The 19,164-nt window shown below is 40.1% G+C and overlaps 1 protein-coding gene across 1 annotated transcript in view; it reads right to left on the bottom strand.

The window, feature by feature from the left end:
* The window catches only part of BLNK (B cell linker), a 58,995-nt gene continuing 39,831 nt past the window's right edge, over positions 1-19,164 (bottom strand). The window contains exons 8-17 of the mRNA XM_081157903.1: positions 18,526-18,597; positions 15,616-15,685; positions 13,967-13,994; positions 13,138-13,180; positions 11,710-11,794; positions 11,232-11,263; positions 7,937-8,013; positions 7,039-7,122; positions 5,129-5,284; positions 1-383 (exon numbers count right to left, since the gene is read on the bottom strand). Coding sequence (XP_081014029.1) covers positions 264-383; positions 5,129-5,284; positions 7,039-7,122; positions 7,937-8,013; positions 11,232-11,263; positions 11,710-11,794; positions 13,138-13,180; positions 13,967-13,994; positions 15,616-15,685; positions 18,526-18,597 — 767 coding nt within the window. The 3' untranslated portion in view covers positions 1-263. The remainder of the gene's footprint in view (positions 384-5,128; positions 5,285-7,038; positions 7,123-7,936; positions 8,014-11,231; positions 11,264-11,709; positions 11,795-13,137; positions 13,181-13,966; positions 13,995-15,615; positions 15,686-18,525; positions 18,598-19,164) is intronic.

Consider the following 19,164-nt stretch of genomic DNA (forward strand, 5'->3'; position numbering starts at 1 on the left):
AAATAAAAACATTTATTTGGAGAATATTAATAGCATGATTAACTCAGCCTCACCAGATATTAACAGTTCATCAGGTCAGGCAATAGAACAAGTCCATGTGAGTTTCTGGTAAGGAAACGGATGACCACCTCAATAGCTGCCTCCGTCTTGTATCTTAATACTGGATGATTCATAATCCAAAATATGAAGCTTCGGGACTTTGTCTTAAAAGTAGAAATAGAGCAAATGTCTGAAGTAATGATGTTGAGCTCCTTTTTAAAAATTTATGAAACTTTAACTGCATATTTCAGTCTTGTGGAATCCTTTGTGTTATTCTGACTGTCGATAAGAACCAGGGGACTATGTTGATGATTCTTGATAATTTCAGCAACACTTCCAAAGTACTAGAGCAAGAAAACATAAATGAATTATTCATTGGCATTTATGTTAACTGAGCTTCACTCCTTCCATCTTCTTCCATTTTCTCAAGTTAGTCAAAGTTATTAGGTCCCAGCTGACAGTCTACCAAAAAATAACTAATTTAACAAAGTCTAACCTTCAAGGTGGCAGACCTTGGCCTTCTCTGTATTCAGTAAGACTAAAAACACAGCTGACAGCTTTAATTAGTATACGTACTTAGAGAAATTGCTTCAATGAGTTATGATGTAATATATTAGTATTGTCTTTTTATTTAGTGTAAAACTGTCACACAGTGAATTTCTCTACATTATTGTTAGGTTGCACAGTCTTAAATACAAGGACTGATGTAATAAATTAACCTTGGAATTTAGTGTCAGGAAAGAGTTATTTCCCAGATTCATGTGTTTATTTTCTTTTTTGAATAAATAAGGAATTTTTTTATACACCCTTATATTTCCACTTTTGCTTCAGCACCCAGTAAGTTTAGAAGTAAATTAGTACCTAATGGATAATGGAATTTCATGCTGGACTCTTACCATACATATTTATTTTTCCATATATTAATTCCTATTCTCTAGATTTCAAGGTTATATTTTTTCTCCCCTGAAAAATCAGTGTTTTAAATGAAAGGTAAAATAAATGTAATACAGACCATGAAGTCAAGTGCATTAATTATACAAAAGTGCTATAAGCTCACAATCATCAAGTAAATGCAATTAGAATCACTTTTTAAAAAGTGATGATTGCTTTGCAACAGTGCCATGTATTTAACAATTATCACCAATTGATTTTATTGTCTTAATTTTTTAGACAAAGACAAACATCTGGAATAAAAGTTTTAAAAAGCCTTACTCTGTGGATAGCTTCCAAATATCTATATATTGAATAAAGTATTCAGAATACTGGTCAACTTTTTAAAATGAAATACCAGTTTTCTTTTAGATAATTGGGTGGAGAGGTAAGAAATAGGGACCTTTGAGTATCTTCAGTCTTTATTTCTTACTTTCCCTTTAATTGTTCAGTTCTCTTGCAATTGCCAATGATACTCATAAAGACATTCATTCTGTTTGTTTGGTATAGCATGTTAAACTGATGCAGTTGGAAGTTAAATTGATGGACTAAAGAACTGGAAACGAAATAGCACAACCTCTTTGAAGTGGATTCCAAGGGAAAAGGTGTGTTCTGAACCCAGGAAGCCTAAGAGAGAGTTGCTATACTTACACAAACAAACATCCTTTCCTAGTCCTTGAATATTTCTGCGTATTGCTTGGGGATTTAATGCTTGAAGAAAGGAGCTGAGTTGAAATGTTTGAAGAAGAGAGTGCTCTTGACATATTTTTTTATTTAATTGCATGAAGAATTGAGCATAACTTAGTTGCATTTTCCCTCAGTGCCCTTGTTTTTCCTGTCTAGACTAATCCAGTGTATTCAAGATAGTCGTATATGGACAAACATCTCATTCGATAACTGAAAATCATGATAAATAAAGCAAACAGATATCAGAGCTGTAAACTACTTAATACTGTATATACACAATGCCAAAACAGTTGCATAAAAACATTAAACAGCCTGGCCTGGTGTGGCTCAGTGGTTGAGCATCGGCCTAGGATCCAGGAGATCACAGTTCGAGTCCCGGTCAGGGCTCATGCCCAGTTTGTGGGCTTGATCCCCAGTGGGGGGGGCGGTGCAGGAGGCAGCCAATCAATGACAACATCACTGATGATTCTGTCTACCCCTCCCTTCCTCTCTCTCAAATCAATAAAGATATATGTTAAAAAAATTCTTAAAAAAAAAAAGTTAAACAGTTAATTGCTTACTTTTTCTACCTATATACACCCACAGACACAGACTTTTCAAAATATCCTCATGGTTGACATCATGTAACTAAAGTTCTCATTTTCCATTCAGATGTTCAGTACATGGAAGAAATAATATTTTTGTTACGGATAATTTAAGTAAGGATTTTAATGGATTCTGTCAGTACTTTCAGATGCCATTATAATAATATACTATTTATTTTGGTATCCATAGGCTGGATATATGGAGAGAGAGATAAAGCTCTGATCTATCCATTCTGAGGTAGGGATGAAGATTCTTTAGGCCAAGAGGAATCCTTGTTTACCAGAGTTTCCTAGCAGAACAAGGAAGTCCAGAGCCCCTTAGAGCTCAGTATTTATAGGAGAGAATTTCAGGACCTCTAACGAGGACAGCTCCCTCACCCACCCTTAAGCCTTACAGAAGTACTGGGGAGGCTTTAGAATGAAACCACCTGTCCAGAGTCACTCTGTCCTACCAGGATTATCACCATCTCCTACCACTGATTACTACTATTAGGAGCACTTATTTAAAAAGATTTGTAAGGTTGCAGTAAGAATGAAGGTTTTTGTGAGTAGGGAAAAGCAGACCTGCTAAAGTTTAACTGCTGTTAAATGATAATGCAATCTATATTTTAAAACTCAAGTTTAACCTTGATCAGTGTTTGTGTTTTCAGATTCAAGACTTTTGCATTTTCTAATTATCTGAGACTTTATTAAAAGCAAAATAAAACCCCAAACTATAAAAACTCCTAGAAGAAAACATAGGAGAAAATCTTCATGAGATTGTATTTGACAATGATTTCTTGGATATGACACCAAAAACATAGGCAACAAAAACAAAAATACACAAATAGGTCTACATCAAACTTAAAAACTTCTGTTCATCAAAGGTCACAGTCAACAGAGTGAAAGGTAACCTATGGAATGGGGGGAAATATTTGCAAATTGTGTGTCTGATAAGGGGTTAATATCCAGAATAATGAAGAAGAACTCCAACTCAACAACAGAAGATCAAATAACCTGATTTAAAAATTGGAAAAGAGCTTGAATAGGTGTTTCTTTCAGAGATGATATACAAATGGCCAACAAACATGAGAAGATGCTCAACATCACCAACCATCAGACAAATGCAAATCAAAACCACAATGAAATATCACCCAATAGGATAGCTACTATTTAAAAAAAAAAAAGTGTTGGCAGGGATGTTGAAAAGTTGGATCCCTTGTGCACTGCTGGTAGGATTATAAAATGATGCAATCTCTACGGAAAACAACATGGTGGTCCACCTCTCCCCCAAATTAAAAATAGAACTACCATATGATCCAGCAATCCCACTTCTGGATATATGTCCAGAGGAATGGAAAGCAGAGTCTTGAAGAGATATCTGCACACCCATTTTCACAGCAGCACTATTTACAATAGCCAAGAGGTAGAAGTAACCCAAGTGTCTATTAACAGATGGGTGAATAAGCAGAATGTCATATATAATACAATGAAATACTATGTAGCCTCAAAAGGGAATTTTGAGAAATCCTGTCACATGCTACAACATGGGTGAACCTTGAGGATATTATGCTATGTGAAATAAGGCAGTCACCAAAGAACAAACATTGTACGATCCCATTTATATGAGATATCTAATGTCAAATTCATAGAAATAAAAAGTGAAATGGTGGTTGCCAGGGACTGTGGAGTGGGGAAGGAGAGTTTTCAATGAGTATAGAGTTTCATATGTGTAAGATAAAAAAACTCTGGAGATCTGTTTCACAACACCGTAAGTATACTTAACACTACTAGGCTGTATACTTAAAATCGTTAATATGGTAAATTTTATTATATGTGTTTTTTCCCACATTTTTAAAAAAGCAAAATAAAGAGTATCCTAATTGGCATATGACCCTCTCAGTTCATTTTACAAATGCTGTTCTCCTGCCTGTAACCACTCAATCAACAAATCGATTCATTCATTAAATAAGCACTTATCCAGCATCCACTGAAGCCAGCCATTGTGCTCTGGTTCTAGAAATACAAAGATGAACAAGACGTAGTCTAGTTCCTGGCCTCATCTAGCGGAGGAGACATACACTTCAGAAATTATGACACTTTCTAACAATTCACTGACAAATGCTGGGTTTGGAACGGGTGTAGTTATTTCTGAAGGAATACTGAAAATAAACATTTTTGAACTTTTAAAATTCTATTTTCTTTGCTTAGATTGTTCTATTTTCTTTCTCATACGTTTCAACTTTCATTCTATCTATTCAAATTCAACTTATCTTTCAAGACCAGAACAAGTATCACCCCCTTTCTGACCATTTTCAGGGCTCACTTATAGGAACAAGCTGGGTAAACGGAGATGTGGTAAGCATTGAGTTTGGTCCAGATTAAAGAGTTGAAATCACGGTTGGTTAGTATTCGAGACCTACTGCAATGCTTTTTTCTTGCTTCTTTTTTCATTCTGGCCCAACGGTGTAGCCTAATGCTTCAACTCGGGTTATTGCATTTCTTCTAATCCTTCCTTGACCATCCACCTTGGGATTTGAGTTGAGATCCTAGTTCTCGACTTAGGAGCTCTGGACACTGACCTTGATTTTTACAACATTAATTCTAGTTGACATTTCAATCTTGATTTTTATGTGTCCCTGGACTAAAATACTGAATCAGACTGACTCCACTAAGTAACAGGGTAAAAGGACTAAAATGTAGCCTTTACCTCATGCCAGTCTTTCCTCCTGTCTGTTCTCTCGTAGGATACTCTGCCCAAACATAGTACTTTATCTGTTTATAACGTGTGCAAGCCTTCGACCAAGTGCTCTTGTATCCCCTTTTCTCATCTACAGCATCTAATATGGTACGATGCCATTGTGTTCAATACATAGTAATAGAGTTGGATTAAAAGAGAAATTACTGACCTCTTCGCCGTTTTTTTTTCTGCCCAAAGCATACTGTTTTGTTGCTTCAATAAATCGCACAGGGATATTATATACTCGCTTATTAAAAAATACAACTAATGTATATGGCTGTTTGGAATCATGGCCAGAGCTTTTCCGAATGAGAAATGATCCATCCTGTTTATTAAACAAAAAACATAATTATGGTTAGTATTACTTATATTTCCAAGGGTTGGACATCAGTTTATGAAAAATGCCTATATTCAAAATATAATTCTTTATATAATTTTTATTATTGATGTTTGTTTTATTTTCCAAAAAAAATACTTCAGTAAACTACATACTTATACAAAATATAACATTTTATATTTACATGTTTATATATACTTACAGAAAATCCTGAGTGAGATCAATGTACTTTTTGATGCACTAAATAAGGTAATTATGTTTATAGGATTTAGAAATGTGTGAAGGGACACATTAAGGTCAAACCCAGAGGGCCCTCTTGAACTAGGAACCATGTCCACAAGTAGTATATGAATAAAAAAAGTTATCAAACATTTTGTTCAAAAACACTTAAGAAAGTAGAAGTTGGGGATAAAAATATTTTAGCTGATAATTCTTTCCCCCAAAACTTATATTGAAGCAGATAAGAACTGTAACACAACATTACAAATTTAAATATTTTATAAAATATTCTAGAATCATAAATTCAAAAATGATGAACAAAAAAAAGGACAGAAAGCAGGAAGAAAAATCCAACCACAGTTGATCAAACTGCAAAGAAAATAAAAACAAACCTGTCTCAGAAATGAAGAAGAAATTACAAGATGCCCAAAGGACAATTGCCTCAAATGAAGATTTAAATAAATCTCTGAAGGAAGACATGGAAACCACCAAGATAGAGGGAGTGGGGTGGAGATTTAAAAAAAGGATAGCAACAGGGTCAGAGTGGTTGGAATCAAGACAAAAAAGGTCCAAGATGCATGTGATTTGAGTCCTTAAGGGAGAAAAACAGAACAATGAAACAAGTACTCTTTAAGATTGTAATTTAAGACAACATATTGGAAATAAGAGAAAACTTAAATCTATTTACTGAAAGGGCTTCCATCTACCTGAAAAAATTTGACCTAGAAATCAACTCAGAGGTATATTCTGGTAAAACTATTAAACTTTAAAAACAAAAAGTCTGCAGAGTTTTAGACTAAAATATCAAATTACATATAAGGGCAAGAAAATAACAGTTTTGAATGTGCATGCAAGAACTCAGGGAATGTAAACACAGTTCTTCCTAAGAATCTAGTACAAAGTGAGCTTCATCAAACAAAAAGATAACGGGAAGCCAGCAAAGGAAATGATGGAAAGCATTTAATATGTTTAATTCTAAAGTTAGGACTAAAACAAGGGTGGCAAAAATAGTATGTAAATATATATTCTGACAAAGGGTGCAACTGAAAAAAATGGGAGGGGGGAGAAGAGTAAGAAAGGGAAAATTGGCACTTTAATCTTAGATTGTCCAAACTGTCCCTAGTGTTCCTACATGACTGGGCTTAGATGCTCCAAAAATCTCTCTTCAGGTACTTTGTGCCATCTTGACCTCAATCTTTTACTGCATGCATTGATCCAAAATAGCCCGTTACTTTTCACTCCTGGATGGATCTCACATAGCACGAAGCCTTTCAGAGCTCTGCCCCTGGATTCTCTTCTCTTCCACTGTTTGTTGAGATGAAAGGACAAGTAGCGGTGAGATGGAGGAACAAAGAGGGAGATGCTTGAAAGAGAGGAAGGAATGGCAGATCCTCTTGAGTAAGTAAAGAAAAAAGATCCCTGCATCCATAATTGTTGCAGTTATTTAATTAGCATATTATTAGGATAACAACTAGGCCTACTATAGGCTGAGGTCAGGATATGAGATTTAAAAGTGGCCGAACCTTGTTTGATTTGTATAATGCCTCTTCAGCAGACTTTCGGTCGCAGGCACCAGCGTACCACGGCTTACAGTGAACATCAGCTTCCTGTGAAGTAGAGGGAGGTGTTAAGCATGAGATGGGCCTTCAATGACACCGTACCTTCTTCTGTGCATGAAAAAGAGCCCGATTTTGCGTTACCAAGACAGGCCGACTACATGCGGATCAGTGATTTGTCCGGAGTTTATGCTTCCTTTGATCAATCATGGGGTTCTGTGATTGACTTTTCCTCCATCTGGCCTTAGCTGCTAACCTTAGTCATTGAACATAAGAACCAAATCCTGCTTCCTGAACTTCATTCCTTCCTCCTAAGTAAGTTACAACCTCGCTTTCCATTGTGATCTCATTGATTTTGCTTTGTGGAGTGCTTTACAATTTCCAAAGTGTTTTCACAAATGTTCTCTTATTCGATTCTTGTAACTAGTTTGAAGGCAAGGAGAATAAATGCTGTCATCCCTATTTTCACTTGAGAAAACTTAGACTTGCCCAAGGGCACAGGGAGTCCTTTCTCTTTGTGGACTGTGCTGTTTCATGTGTGTGAATATCATATGCCCCCACAGATCTGTTCTGAAAAAATTACGTAGTTATAAAAGAAGCTATGTGAGAGGAAGAACAGTAAAAAGCAACACACTTTTTTTCTAGTTTTGAAGAACCGCAAGTTGTTATTTAGGGCATCTAGGAACAAAGGGAGCAAGGTCTTAATACCTGAAAACAACCAATGTATTCTGTACCCATCAGCAAATGGGTACCCATAAGCCAACTTAAAATATAGTCTGTTCTCGAGCTTCACTCCAAACTCTCTCATAAGAAGATAATGCCCTTTCCTGCAGTTAACTGGTAATGATAAGAGTTCATTTCATACCTGTTCTGACACATTGGAATTAGATGTAAAGCTGGGTAATGGGCCATCCACAGTTGGGCTGCTCCCTTCCGGAAATCCTGAAAGGGATTTGAAAAATCGATGGGTCTTCAGTATTTCTTGAGCAGTTACTATGACCTTACCTCAACACTATGGTAGGTGCTGCAGGGGACATACACACTGAAAAGTCACACACACCAAAAAATCCTTAAGAGCAATGGTTCTCAAAGCATGGTCTGCGGATGCGGGGAATCCCCAAGATCCTTTCAGGGGGTTTGCCATGTCTTTTCCAAATACATGGCTCTGTGAAGCCCGGTTTTCTTCATATACTTCAACCAGAAAAGCATATTGCAACAGGTTGAATGTGAGGTAGGTAGGAGAATCCAGTTGTCTCTGTATTTCCAGGCATTAGATTTTTAAAAAATGTAAAACAGTGCCACTCTCCCCACTAATTATTTTTGTTTGGAAGATATAGTTATTTTTCATAAAAATATTTATGTTCACATGCAATGAGTTTAATATTTTAATGGGTTACTAAATATGTTTGAAATGTCTGTTGTAATGAATACATTCAGTATCAATAGAAAGATGTAAACCAAAGTTTTTGGGGTCTGATTTTAAGAGTGTTAAATGGTCCCAAGGCCAAAATGTTTGAGAATTGCTTCCTTAAGGCATAAGCTCAGTATAAGAGTGAAAACACATGAAATAGAGAAAATACTTAGCTGTGTTCATTCATTCGTTCGTTCGTTCATTCATTCATGATTATGTGCCTGCCATGGATCAAGGCACTGGGAATATACAAGTTAACAAAACAGCAAAATGCCCTTTCCTCCTGGAGCTTAAATTTTAATGGAGTGAGAGACAATAAAGACATAAGTAAAAAAAAATTTTAAAAATATATATAATATTAGAGTCATAAATGCTATGGAGAAAAGTAAGAGGGAAGGGGGCTGGAGATAGCCTTGGACAAGAAGAATTTAAACATGCTCGAACTGGCCGGGCGTGGCTCAGTGGCTGAACGTCGACCTAGTATCCAGGCGATCGGGGTTCGATTCCCGGTCAGGGCACATGCCAGGGTTTCGGACTCGATCCCCAGGTGGGGGCATGCAGGAGGCAGCCGATCAATGACTCTCATCATTGATGTTTCTATCTCTCTCTCTCCTTCTCCTTTCCTCTCTCTGAAATCAATAAAGATATATTTTTAAAAATAAATAAATTTAAAAAATGCTCTTCTGGGAAGGAAGGCCTCACTGAGGTGACCCTTGGGTAAGATAAGCGAATGGAGAGGTAGGAGGCATGTGCTATCCCAGGAAAGACTGTCCCAGGGAGAAGGAGCAGTGAATGCAAAGCCTGGCATTTGAGGAACAGAGAGGGGGCACTGTGCCTGGAGCACAGTGAGGAAAGGAGAGAGCAATAAGGGGTAAAGTCAGACAGGAGGTAATGAAGGAACCAGATTTGTAGGACCTGGTGGACCCCTTGACATGACTTGAGCTTTAACAAGCTTTTGGAGGGTTTTGAACAGAGTAGTAATGTTATCTGCTTGTCTTTTAACAAGGTCACTGTGGCTGCAGGGCTGGAAATAGATAGAAGGGGGCAAGAGCCGAGAGAGGAGGCCAGTCCAGTGTTCTGCAAGCCCAGGCAGGAGACAATGGTGGCTTGGAACAAATCGCATCAATGGAAGTAGTGAGCGTTGTTAGATTCCAGATATAATTTGAAGAAATAGTTGGAATGTGTTTGAAGAAAGCAAGTGAGGAGGTCAAGGGTGACCAGAGCAACCAGAGTTGTCCTTTTTAAAAAGGTGAAATCTGTGGGAGAAATGGGTTTAGACAAACTGAGTGCTTCAGATGAAAGTGTCTCGGAGTTCACAGGAGTCAGCAGAAGTTCAAAGCAGCAGGAGGGAGCAGGAAGGATCTGGCAGGCCCAGCAAGGTTGGGCGGTTCTGGGGGTGTGGGAGCAGCAGAAGACGGAGGGTGCTTGGCTCCCCCAAGGCACGCACTACAAGATGGTTGATGGCTTCTGCAGTTTGGGCAGTTGGGGGATCTTTTACGAGCTATAAAGGCGCGCCAGTCCTGTCCTGTTCTCCACATCTTAGCTCATTCTGTCCTTGCGTCAGCCTTTGCGGGAGGAGCCATTAGACCCATTGCACAGGAGGCCTTCCCGAGGCCCGTCTGAAACAGCAGCTCTCACTGCCGCCTTGACTCGCCTTGACTCGCCTTGACATCCTCTGCTACCTTGCTTTCTCTTTCTTTATAGCACTTGAGCATTTACTTGATGTTGTATAATTTACGTGGTTGTTTATTTTTTCTGCCTCTCTCCTCCAGTAGAATAGATGCTCCGTAAGGGCAGGGCCTCTGTTTTACTCACTGCTGTTAGTCCCTGAGTCTAGGCTATGGCAGGTGGTCAATAGATAGTTATCAATTGGGTTGCAAACAATAAAAGGTATAATAAAGCTTTACACAGTGCAACATAAAACTGCTATAGCCCAACCATTTTTACTTTGTATTCAGAATTTTAAAAAATTTGTATTTAAGTTTCACTTATTTAAGATGCATGAAAACTCAAACTAAAACCTAAAAATCTGATTTATATTTAGTGTAAATGTGCAAAAACTTTTTGGTATATAACAACTATTCTCTGTATTTAAATTTTTTGAATCTTGATTATTTTGGAATGGTTTCCAAATTACCCATGTAAAGTAGGGTTTGTTTTATTTTATTATTTCCCTACATTAAACAGAAAGCAAATCAAAGTTTGGGCAGCTAAGTTCTGCAAGCCTGACTTATCTGATTCATATATTTTTAGGGGGAGGTAATGTTGGCCTTGGGAAAATTATCCAGGTATTTTTCAAATTTTTTCAGGGTACCTTTTGTAGATCTATTTATGATTATTAAAATGTATTTTAGATTTAACTTAAATAGCTATCATTTATTGAGGAATTTCTATGTGCCAAGCATTATACCAGGTACTCTCTGTAAACTGTTTGACTTAACTTTTGAAAACAGTTGTATTGGTTTTGTAAAAAATAAAATAAAAAAAATAAAATGACTAGCATGACTAGTAAAATATTCAATCAATACTAAAAATGAAAAAGTAAAAATTATCTCAAATCCATGTACTTTTCAAAACAACTCTATGAAAAATATTCTTGGCCCCATTTTACAGATGAAACAAGCTAGAAGGATACCAAGACCCTCCAGGTGGAAGTGACAGTGTTGTGTTAGAAGCCAGGTGACTCAGACAGGACGATCCAGCCTTAACCACTACCCGATATTATTCTTCATGACTTCGTAGTACTTACTTGGCAGAGGTATGGGTTTCTGGTGGACTTGTCTGAAAGGAAGAATTTCAGATTAATTAAAGGGCAAAGCACAAGATGAATAAGTTTGACTTTCTGTTTCCAGTGAAGACTCTGAACACACCCATCACCAGGGAATCAACAGGAATGGCCAGCGACCCAGCTCTAAAGGTAGGAGAGACGCTGAAACCTTCAAGATAAGAAAAATTATTCCCTTTGCTTTTGTAAAAGGGGGAGCCTCGATGAACGGGTTACATTTTAGTTAAGTCCAATAGTATTAGGTCTCTGAGATTCTAAGCAGTTCTTTTAAAGTTGTTACCTACTTAAAAACTGAACACCCTTTAAAATTTAATTGCAAAGCAATGAAATGTCAGATCTTTACCATGTACCACAAGCCCGTGCCCCTGTGTGGTGTAGCGATGCAGGCATCAATGCCTGTAGCAACCAGAGGAAACTCATTTTTAAAGGAAAGGATTCTTACTTCTGAGCCAGAGGAAGCACTGGTGACTGCGCAGCTTCTTGTCTGTGACTAGACCCTCGGTGGCGTTCAGCAGGTATGGGTTTTTCTGTATCAAGAAAATTTGCATATTAGAATTAGAGTGAAATGTCTGTCCTCATGCCAAAGCCCAGCAATACCAACCGAGAAGCACTGGATTTGGCCAGATGTCTTCCTATGAAGATATCTTTCACCAGGATGTCATCTGTTTGTGCACCTGTCTGTCTGGTGATGTGTTTCTGTCTGTCTGGTGATGTGTTTGTGCTATTAGGACCAGGACACCCACTCCCCAGTGTTACACGCATACCCTCTTGCCTCTGCTTTCATCTCTTGGTAAAGTACATGGGGACTGAGCCCTTGGGATCTGGACCTTTAAGTGCGTGAGTTCAGGTGGGAACCAGAGATGAGCAAGTTTTAGCACCTCCTGCTTTCTATGGCGTCCACACAGGTGTCACCACACCCGGCTAACATCTTAGTCATAAGATGTGACCACAAGAAATTTCTTACTGATAAGCTATGATATTTTTTGAATGATCTCTTTTTTTAAAAATTGATTTCAGAGAGAGAAAGGGAGAGGGAGAGAGAGAGAGAAACATCAATGATAAGAGAGTCCTCATTGATCGGCTGCCTCCTGCACGTCCCCTGCTGGGGATCAAGCCCGAAATCCGGGCATGTTCCCTGACGGAGAATCGAACCTTGATCTCCTAGATCCTAGGTCAATGCTCAACCACTAAGCCAGCCAGGCGACTCACCAAGCTTTTAACATTAGTTATCTTCAAGTGTGGAATCAGATGGGCACAGACATTTGACTTTTAACTTTTATATAGTATTTTAAGTGTTGAGATTATGGATGCTTCTTACTTCTTTGTTTCCTCCCCCAGGATTTTTCAAATACTAATATTTTTTAAAATGGGAACATTCTAATAAAAAAATTTATGTAACGATTTAGGGTTTTGATAAAACAAAGAAAGCATTTGAAGATGTGCTAAGACATTTGAACTCTGAAAAAATTATTTTGAAAACTTAGCAAAAGAACTGGTTTACATCAACAGGTTTTGAAAAGTTTCATTCCTTAATTAAACCATTAGTGTAAGGTACATGAGTGGCTCTGAATCAGCCCACCAGTGGAAGTCCATGGTGCTGCTTGCGGCGAGCCACGCCTGTCCCAAGCAGACAGGTTGGGCCAGTGGATTGTAACCCACTCCAGACATGCTGTCCAGGCAAGCTAGGTCCTGACCAGCTCTGCCACTCATTACTCACTGCAATGAGAAGGCTACTTGGCTTAGAAATTGAGTTTTATATTTACAATTACCTTATAAATAATGAAAGAACTTAGAAGACATTTACATGCAAATCCTTAATTAAAATAACATTTAGAAGACGTGCTCCACCTTTAAAATAATATCGATTTACCTTCACAAACACTTGAGGCATTCTGTTGAGAAGCAAGTGGAGTCTATTAAAAAAACAAAAACAAAGATATTCAATACAGTTCAATGTGGAAATAAAAGTCAAAGCAATATTATTAAAATAAGTATTTGGGGCGAACATTTCTCTCATGCATAGCCATTGTTTACATCACAGGAACAATTTAAAGCGCGCAGTCTCCAGGCTGGCCTGGCATGAAGTGACAATGACTGGCGGTGTCTCGGGAGGAGCAGTGTGGGCTTGGTGTTGGGGCCCCCGCTCTGTCAGCAGGGTTGGTGGATGCCATGCCCGCAGCAGCTGCAGGGCAGTAACGTTTGCACAGTGGGAATCCGGCGCATGGCTCTTGTCTCAGGCCCACCGCCTCGTTTCAGGGCTTTGCTGGGTGATTATAAATGTCAGGCCACAGAGTAGGTACCAGGTCAAGGTGGGCTTCCTTGAATAGTGGGCTGGTCCAGGTGGTCTTTGTTCTGGCCAGAACCTGAGTTTAGTCAGGCCTGAGTGTGCCTGATACGCAACGGTCAGGTCTGGACACAGGGGATCCCCGAGGGGAAGACAGATGTCGTGGGAGGCAGAGAGCCTGGCCGCTGGTCTGCCTCCCAGTGAAGCCGCCGGGGTCGCTTGAGGATGACCTCCTCCAGGCAGCATTTTCCCAGGCTAAACGAGGATTCCAAGTTTTTCTTGGACGGTCCAGGCAACACCTTCAGTTGCTAAGATTGCTGTGTTCACCTTTGCTGGAAGCGTTGTCGACGTTAAATAAATGGCCAATAAACACTGCAGGAAATATGAAGAGTGTTTAAGCGCAAAATTAACCTACCGTCTTCAGTGGGGTAGCTGGCTTCTTCCTGAGGGGATAAAAAAAGATTGGCTTTGTTAAAACTCGAAAAGAGAAAGTGGAGCCAACTGCTTATCATTTTCTCCTCAAATTTAAACTGGAGCAATGAAAGTGATACAAGTGTGTAGGAAGACTCCTGGAAGGGCGGGGGGGGGGGAAGCAGGATTTAGTTGTGACCACCCCCACCTCAGACAGGGTCCACTGCAGATGGCAGACGGGTTAATTGGGGATCAACAGGAGCGCCAGTTGCCGGGGAGTTGGCATAACTGAGCTCTTGTTCCAATTCTCTTACTAATTACTCTGTGATCTCAGGCCTTTTTCTCTCGGCTGTGAGGTCAGTCAGAGCGTTAGTTTCCTCATCTGTAAAGTGAGGACAAGAACATGTGTTTCAATGTGGACACAGAGCCCCCCTCCTCCAACAGCACCCCTAGGCTACCGCCTGGAGACATGAGTGTGGCCCTGCAGGGGAGTTGCAGCTGGCACCTCCTCATGCCAGCTTCTGCTGCTTCTAGGTGGCTGTTCTCTACTAGGCTTCTGCCTGGGGTTTCATTCCGAACAGAAAAATCCGAGACCAACAGAAGTTTGAAAATCACTGTGATCTGTGGTCCTGAAGGCGTTTGCCTAAGCTAACATTCTGGTTTGTTTTACTTCCAGTAGAGATTGGAATCTAAAATTGCTCAAGTTTAAAGCTTCTCTTCGGTGTTTATTTTAAATACCGTCTGTTTGTCTCTCTTGCTTTGTTTTTGGCTGACTGCTGGAAATATTGGGGAAGACTACTAACAATTCCCAAGTACCTCTAAGATGCCTGGCACTGGGTTAGGCTCTTCACATGTTACTTAAACTTCACAGTGGATATTATTGCTACATTTTAGAGATGAGGCGCCATGTGGGAAATGTGCAGTTTTGGTTAATAAATACCCCTGAAATTAAGAATTTTTTTGCTTTACACAGGCCAGCTGAGACATATTTAAAAGGGCTTTTATGACAACCCACTGAGCCAATAGAAAATTGTGAGGTCACTGTAATATTAGCACATTACAATCCTCACCTGACAGTCTACAAAGCCCTTTGAAGTTCAACAAGACAGAGTGATTTTCTCATCTCACTTTTGAAAGAAACCTTGGCCATGTTGCTTTGATTGAACACCCCAGTGAATGCTGCACAAACTACGTTCACTTAGAAATCATTAACTGCTTGAAAGGAGTAGAGAGTAAAGATGAAACCTCCTAGTGGGCCTCAAAATTATTCAGGTGCTGGAACTTCTGTCTTATGGAACATTGAAGGTCAAAGAACTCAAGATTCAACTAAAAGTTTATGGGAGGAAAGACTGCTATTTTTTTTATTTCATTATTTATTTCACCAAAGATTACTAGTGTTTTATTTCAAACCCCTAGGACAACTTGAAGCATGCTGTGGGGGTGGAGGAGAACAGGGCAGCAGGCTTCCATTTCCACACTCTTCAGGATCACATCTATTGTGATGTGAGGTGCACCTGCCTGAGCTTGGGCGGCTGTGCTCTTCTGGATGGGTCAGTGGAGAGGAGCCCTCCTCCTCATTCTCGGCAGGACCCCACTCACAGCAGCGGCGAGGCTGCAGCCTAACAGAGCTGCTTCTCGGCTAAAGGTACTCACCCGGCCCTGGGCAGTGGGGATGGCGCAGCAGGTAAAGATGACTTAGAGTCCCAGGCCCCGCTGCTTCGACCTGCACAGAAAGATGCACGGGTCAGTCTCCAGGTCCTGAATCTGGGGCTGACGGTCACAGTGAGGCTGGCCTTTTTGGCAGGCTCAGAAATACATGCACATTTTTTGTTACTTTCAGTTAAGCGTGTATAGGTGGTTACATTGAGGTTCTTGGGGAAAACCTGTCATCTTAGTATGTAGTATGAGTCCCGCTATGTTTCGTTAGCTACTATATCAAATTGATACTCTTCTTCTAAGTCTTCATACCTGAGATTGACTTAAAATACAGTTGGCTAGGCCCTGGCGGAGTAGCTCAGCTGGTTGGAGTGTCATCCTGATATGCCAAGGTTGTGCGTTCGATGAATCAAGCAATGAATGTATAAATAATGGGACAACAAATAGATCTCTCTCTCTCTGCCTCTCTCTCTTCCTTTCTCTCAAAATCAATCAATAACTAAGAACTGCGCTTGGCTATTCATAGATTTATTTAAAATTTTTTTATTTCACTGAGTCATCTAGATGATTTGGCTGAGTCATCATAAATGATTATTTTTTTCCCTCACTGAGTCATAAGTGATTTTGCTAAGTCATGGTAAGTGCTACTCATAGGTTTTAATGAAGATTTTAGGAAAGAGGAACAAAAACCTTGTCTGAAAAATAAGGAAGTGTAAAGAATGGCTAAGTCAGAATTTCCTCCCAGAAGTTTTCCCCCTCCTTAAATACGAAGGGCTCATTTGGCCTGGGTTTATTATCATTGTCACATCTACTGCCTGGCTTTTCCACTAAGCTTCCCTTTCCTTCATATCTCCAAACAGTCTGCCAACGCCTTCCTTCCCCTTCCCTCCTTATAAACAACTTCTGTGATCAGATCAGGGGGCAGGCCCATTCTCCATTCTCCTCTGGTGGTGGTGGGGGGAGACAGAGCTGGTGGAAACCTATGGTCTTGCATCAGGAAGACACGGTTCTAGTTATTTCTCTGCCAGAAAACTGGCTGGGAGACCTCTTCCAAGCCACTGTGTCTCAGTTTCCTCCTCTGTGAAACAGGGACACCACCACCTACCTTACCTAACTCAGGGTGACTGTGGTAAGATAACAGGGCAGCTTTAAAAATGTACAGAATTAGCCAGATAGAAAGTAATATTGATGGAAAGAGATTAAAAGTATTTGAGGTTTAAAAACATTATGCTAAGTAAAAGGAGCCAGATGGAAAAGACTACATATTTTATAACTCCATCTACATGAAATGTTCAGAAAAGGCAAATCTATAGCAACAAGAAACAGACTGGTGGTTGCCTGGGGCTGGGGGTGGGAACAGCATTGACCACAAATGGGCAGAAGGGATCTTTTAGAGTTGAGGTGGGCATGGACATTTTCTAAAACTGGATTGCAGTGATGGTTACAAAACTCTGTAAATGTAATAACGGTTTACAAAAATAATTGAATTGTACATGAAAAATGAGTGAAAAGTTATAACTCATAAAGGAACTCAGTGAATGTGATTATTGCTGTTTTTGTTTTATCACCTTGTTATGAACCACCGCAGCACCTGAGCCCTGTGCCAGGCACTTTAAATGGGCCATCTCTAAGCCTCACTTAGCATCGGTTGGAGCACAGCAAGTCTCAGCGAGGCTCAGTGGCAGGGCTGGGTTGAAAACCAAGACCATTTGAGTTTAAGGCCCCCGCAGGCACCTTCCTCTCCAGCCAGGACCTCAGAACATTACTTTGGGGCATGATTTGGCGTGCGGATCCACTCTGTCTCTTCCTCATTTGGGGAAAGACTAGTGCGGATCCACTCGGTCTCTTCCTCATTTGGGGAAAGACTAGTGAAGCAGAGGTCTGCTTTTGCGGGTGCTCTTGGAGGATGGAGCATGACTCTTCTGTTTCATGGGCCAGCGACCCTTTCTGCTGTCTGGGCCTGAAGCTGGCCCCAAGGCCATGGCTGGGTGGGAGAACCTGGTGCGCCCTCACTGCCAGGATCCTCGCTTCCTAGCAAAGCCAAGTTCTTGGCTGAAATGCTCCAAGGGCAACCTGGGGCATGTGATAGAGGGAGATGTGGCCAAAAGCATAATGATAAAAACGAAAAGTAAGATTTGTTTTAATTGTATTGAACAAAAAAGTATGTTACTGTTTGGTATAACAGTGCAGGCTTTAGACAAGCTGGTGCTTACCAAAGCTCCTCGAACATGTACTTTATGCATCGTTCCCTTTTTAGTTTTACATACAGTGTGTTGTTTCCTTAATTATTTTTTAAAAAAGATTCTTTAATTGAATTTATTGGAGTGACATTGGTTATATAGGTTTCAGGGGTCCAGTTCTTTAAGGTATCGTCTGGGTTTCCTTATTTCATAATGATCCCAGTGTTGGCATTCTAAGCCCGGGGGATTTAACTGCCTTTTAGCTGTTGTAGAAACCCCATTATCATTAGGGGCTTGCACAGCAGCTGGAGCCGCCCTCGCCCTCAGGCATTGCATGAACTCTTACAAAAGAAAGAGATTTAGTTCAAGAATTTCAGAACAGTTTGGGCTACAGCTGGTAACTGGGATCCCAACCCAGATCTGTCTGGCTCAAAACCCAAGCTCTTAACCACCCGATATTCTGAAAGAAGAGCGAGGGCTGAGGACTGAATGATGCAGACACCCTCAGTCAGGGGTGGGGAGGGCCCCTTCAACATTGGTGCCACCACACAGTGAGCGAGGGCGAGGTCTTCTGTTACCATTTATCAAGACATTTTAAGATACAAGTGATTATTTCTTAATATCAGATCTCAGTTGTTTATCTTATGTGTAATAGATTAAAAACTAAACTCCCAAATGTAATCATTCTGAGATTTAAAAAACACACCAAATGACACATATACTTTACCTGAAGCTGCCACTGGAGGAGGCGCTGGCTTGGAGCTGTTGTTTGGCTTGGTTGACCTGTTCACCATGGGAGCTTAAACACACAAATGTGCAGATAAGGGTCACAGATACGGCCTGCTGGAGGGGTTCGCACTTATGGGAAAATGCACTGTGGAAATGACGGAGCAGACCAGAGAATTTGCAGAGAATGGAAGCACACGGATCAAACACATAGGCCATTAAAGAAAGTCTCCTCACGCCTGGCCAGCATGGCTCAGCGGTTGAGCATTGACCTAGGACACGGGAGATCACGGTTCGATTCCTGGTCAGGCCTTGATCCCTGTTGGGGGCGTGCAGGAGGCAGCTGGTCAATGGCTCTCTCATCATTGATGTTTCTATCTCTCTCTCTCTGAAATCAATAAAGATATATTAAAAAAAAAAAAAAAGAAATCTTCCTCAGAAGAAAAACCTTTAGAATGCATATATCAATGATTAAAGGGTTAAGTAAAATATTTTATGACAGGGATTTTGTTAAAGTCAATACTGGCTTGGAATTTCCTTTCACAAACTGAAGTCTAGGAGATGAAAGAGGGTTTTTTGTTTTGTTTTGTTTTTTTAATTAGGAGAAGTGTATTGAACCTAATAGTGAAGGGGCCAAATT

The sequence above is a fragment of the Miniopterus schreibersii genome (genome assembly GCF_964146895.1).
Source record: "Miniopterus schreibersii genome assembly, chromosome: 14".
NCBI lineage: Eukaryota > Metazoa > Chordata > Mammalia > Chiroptera > Miniopteridae > Miniopterus > Miniopterus schreibersii.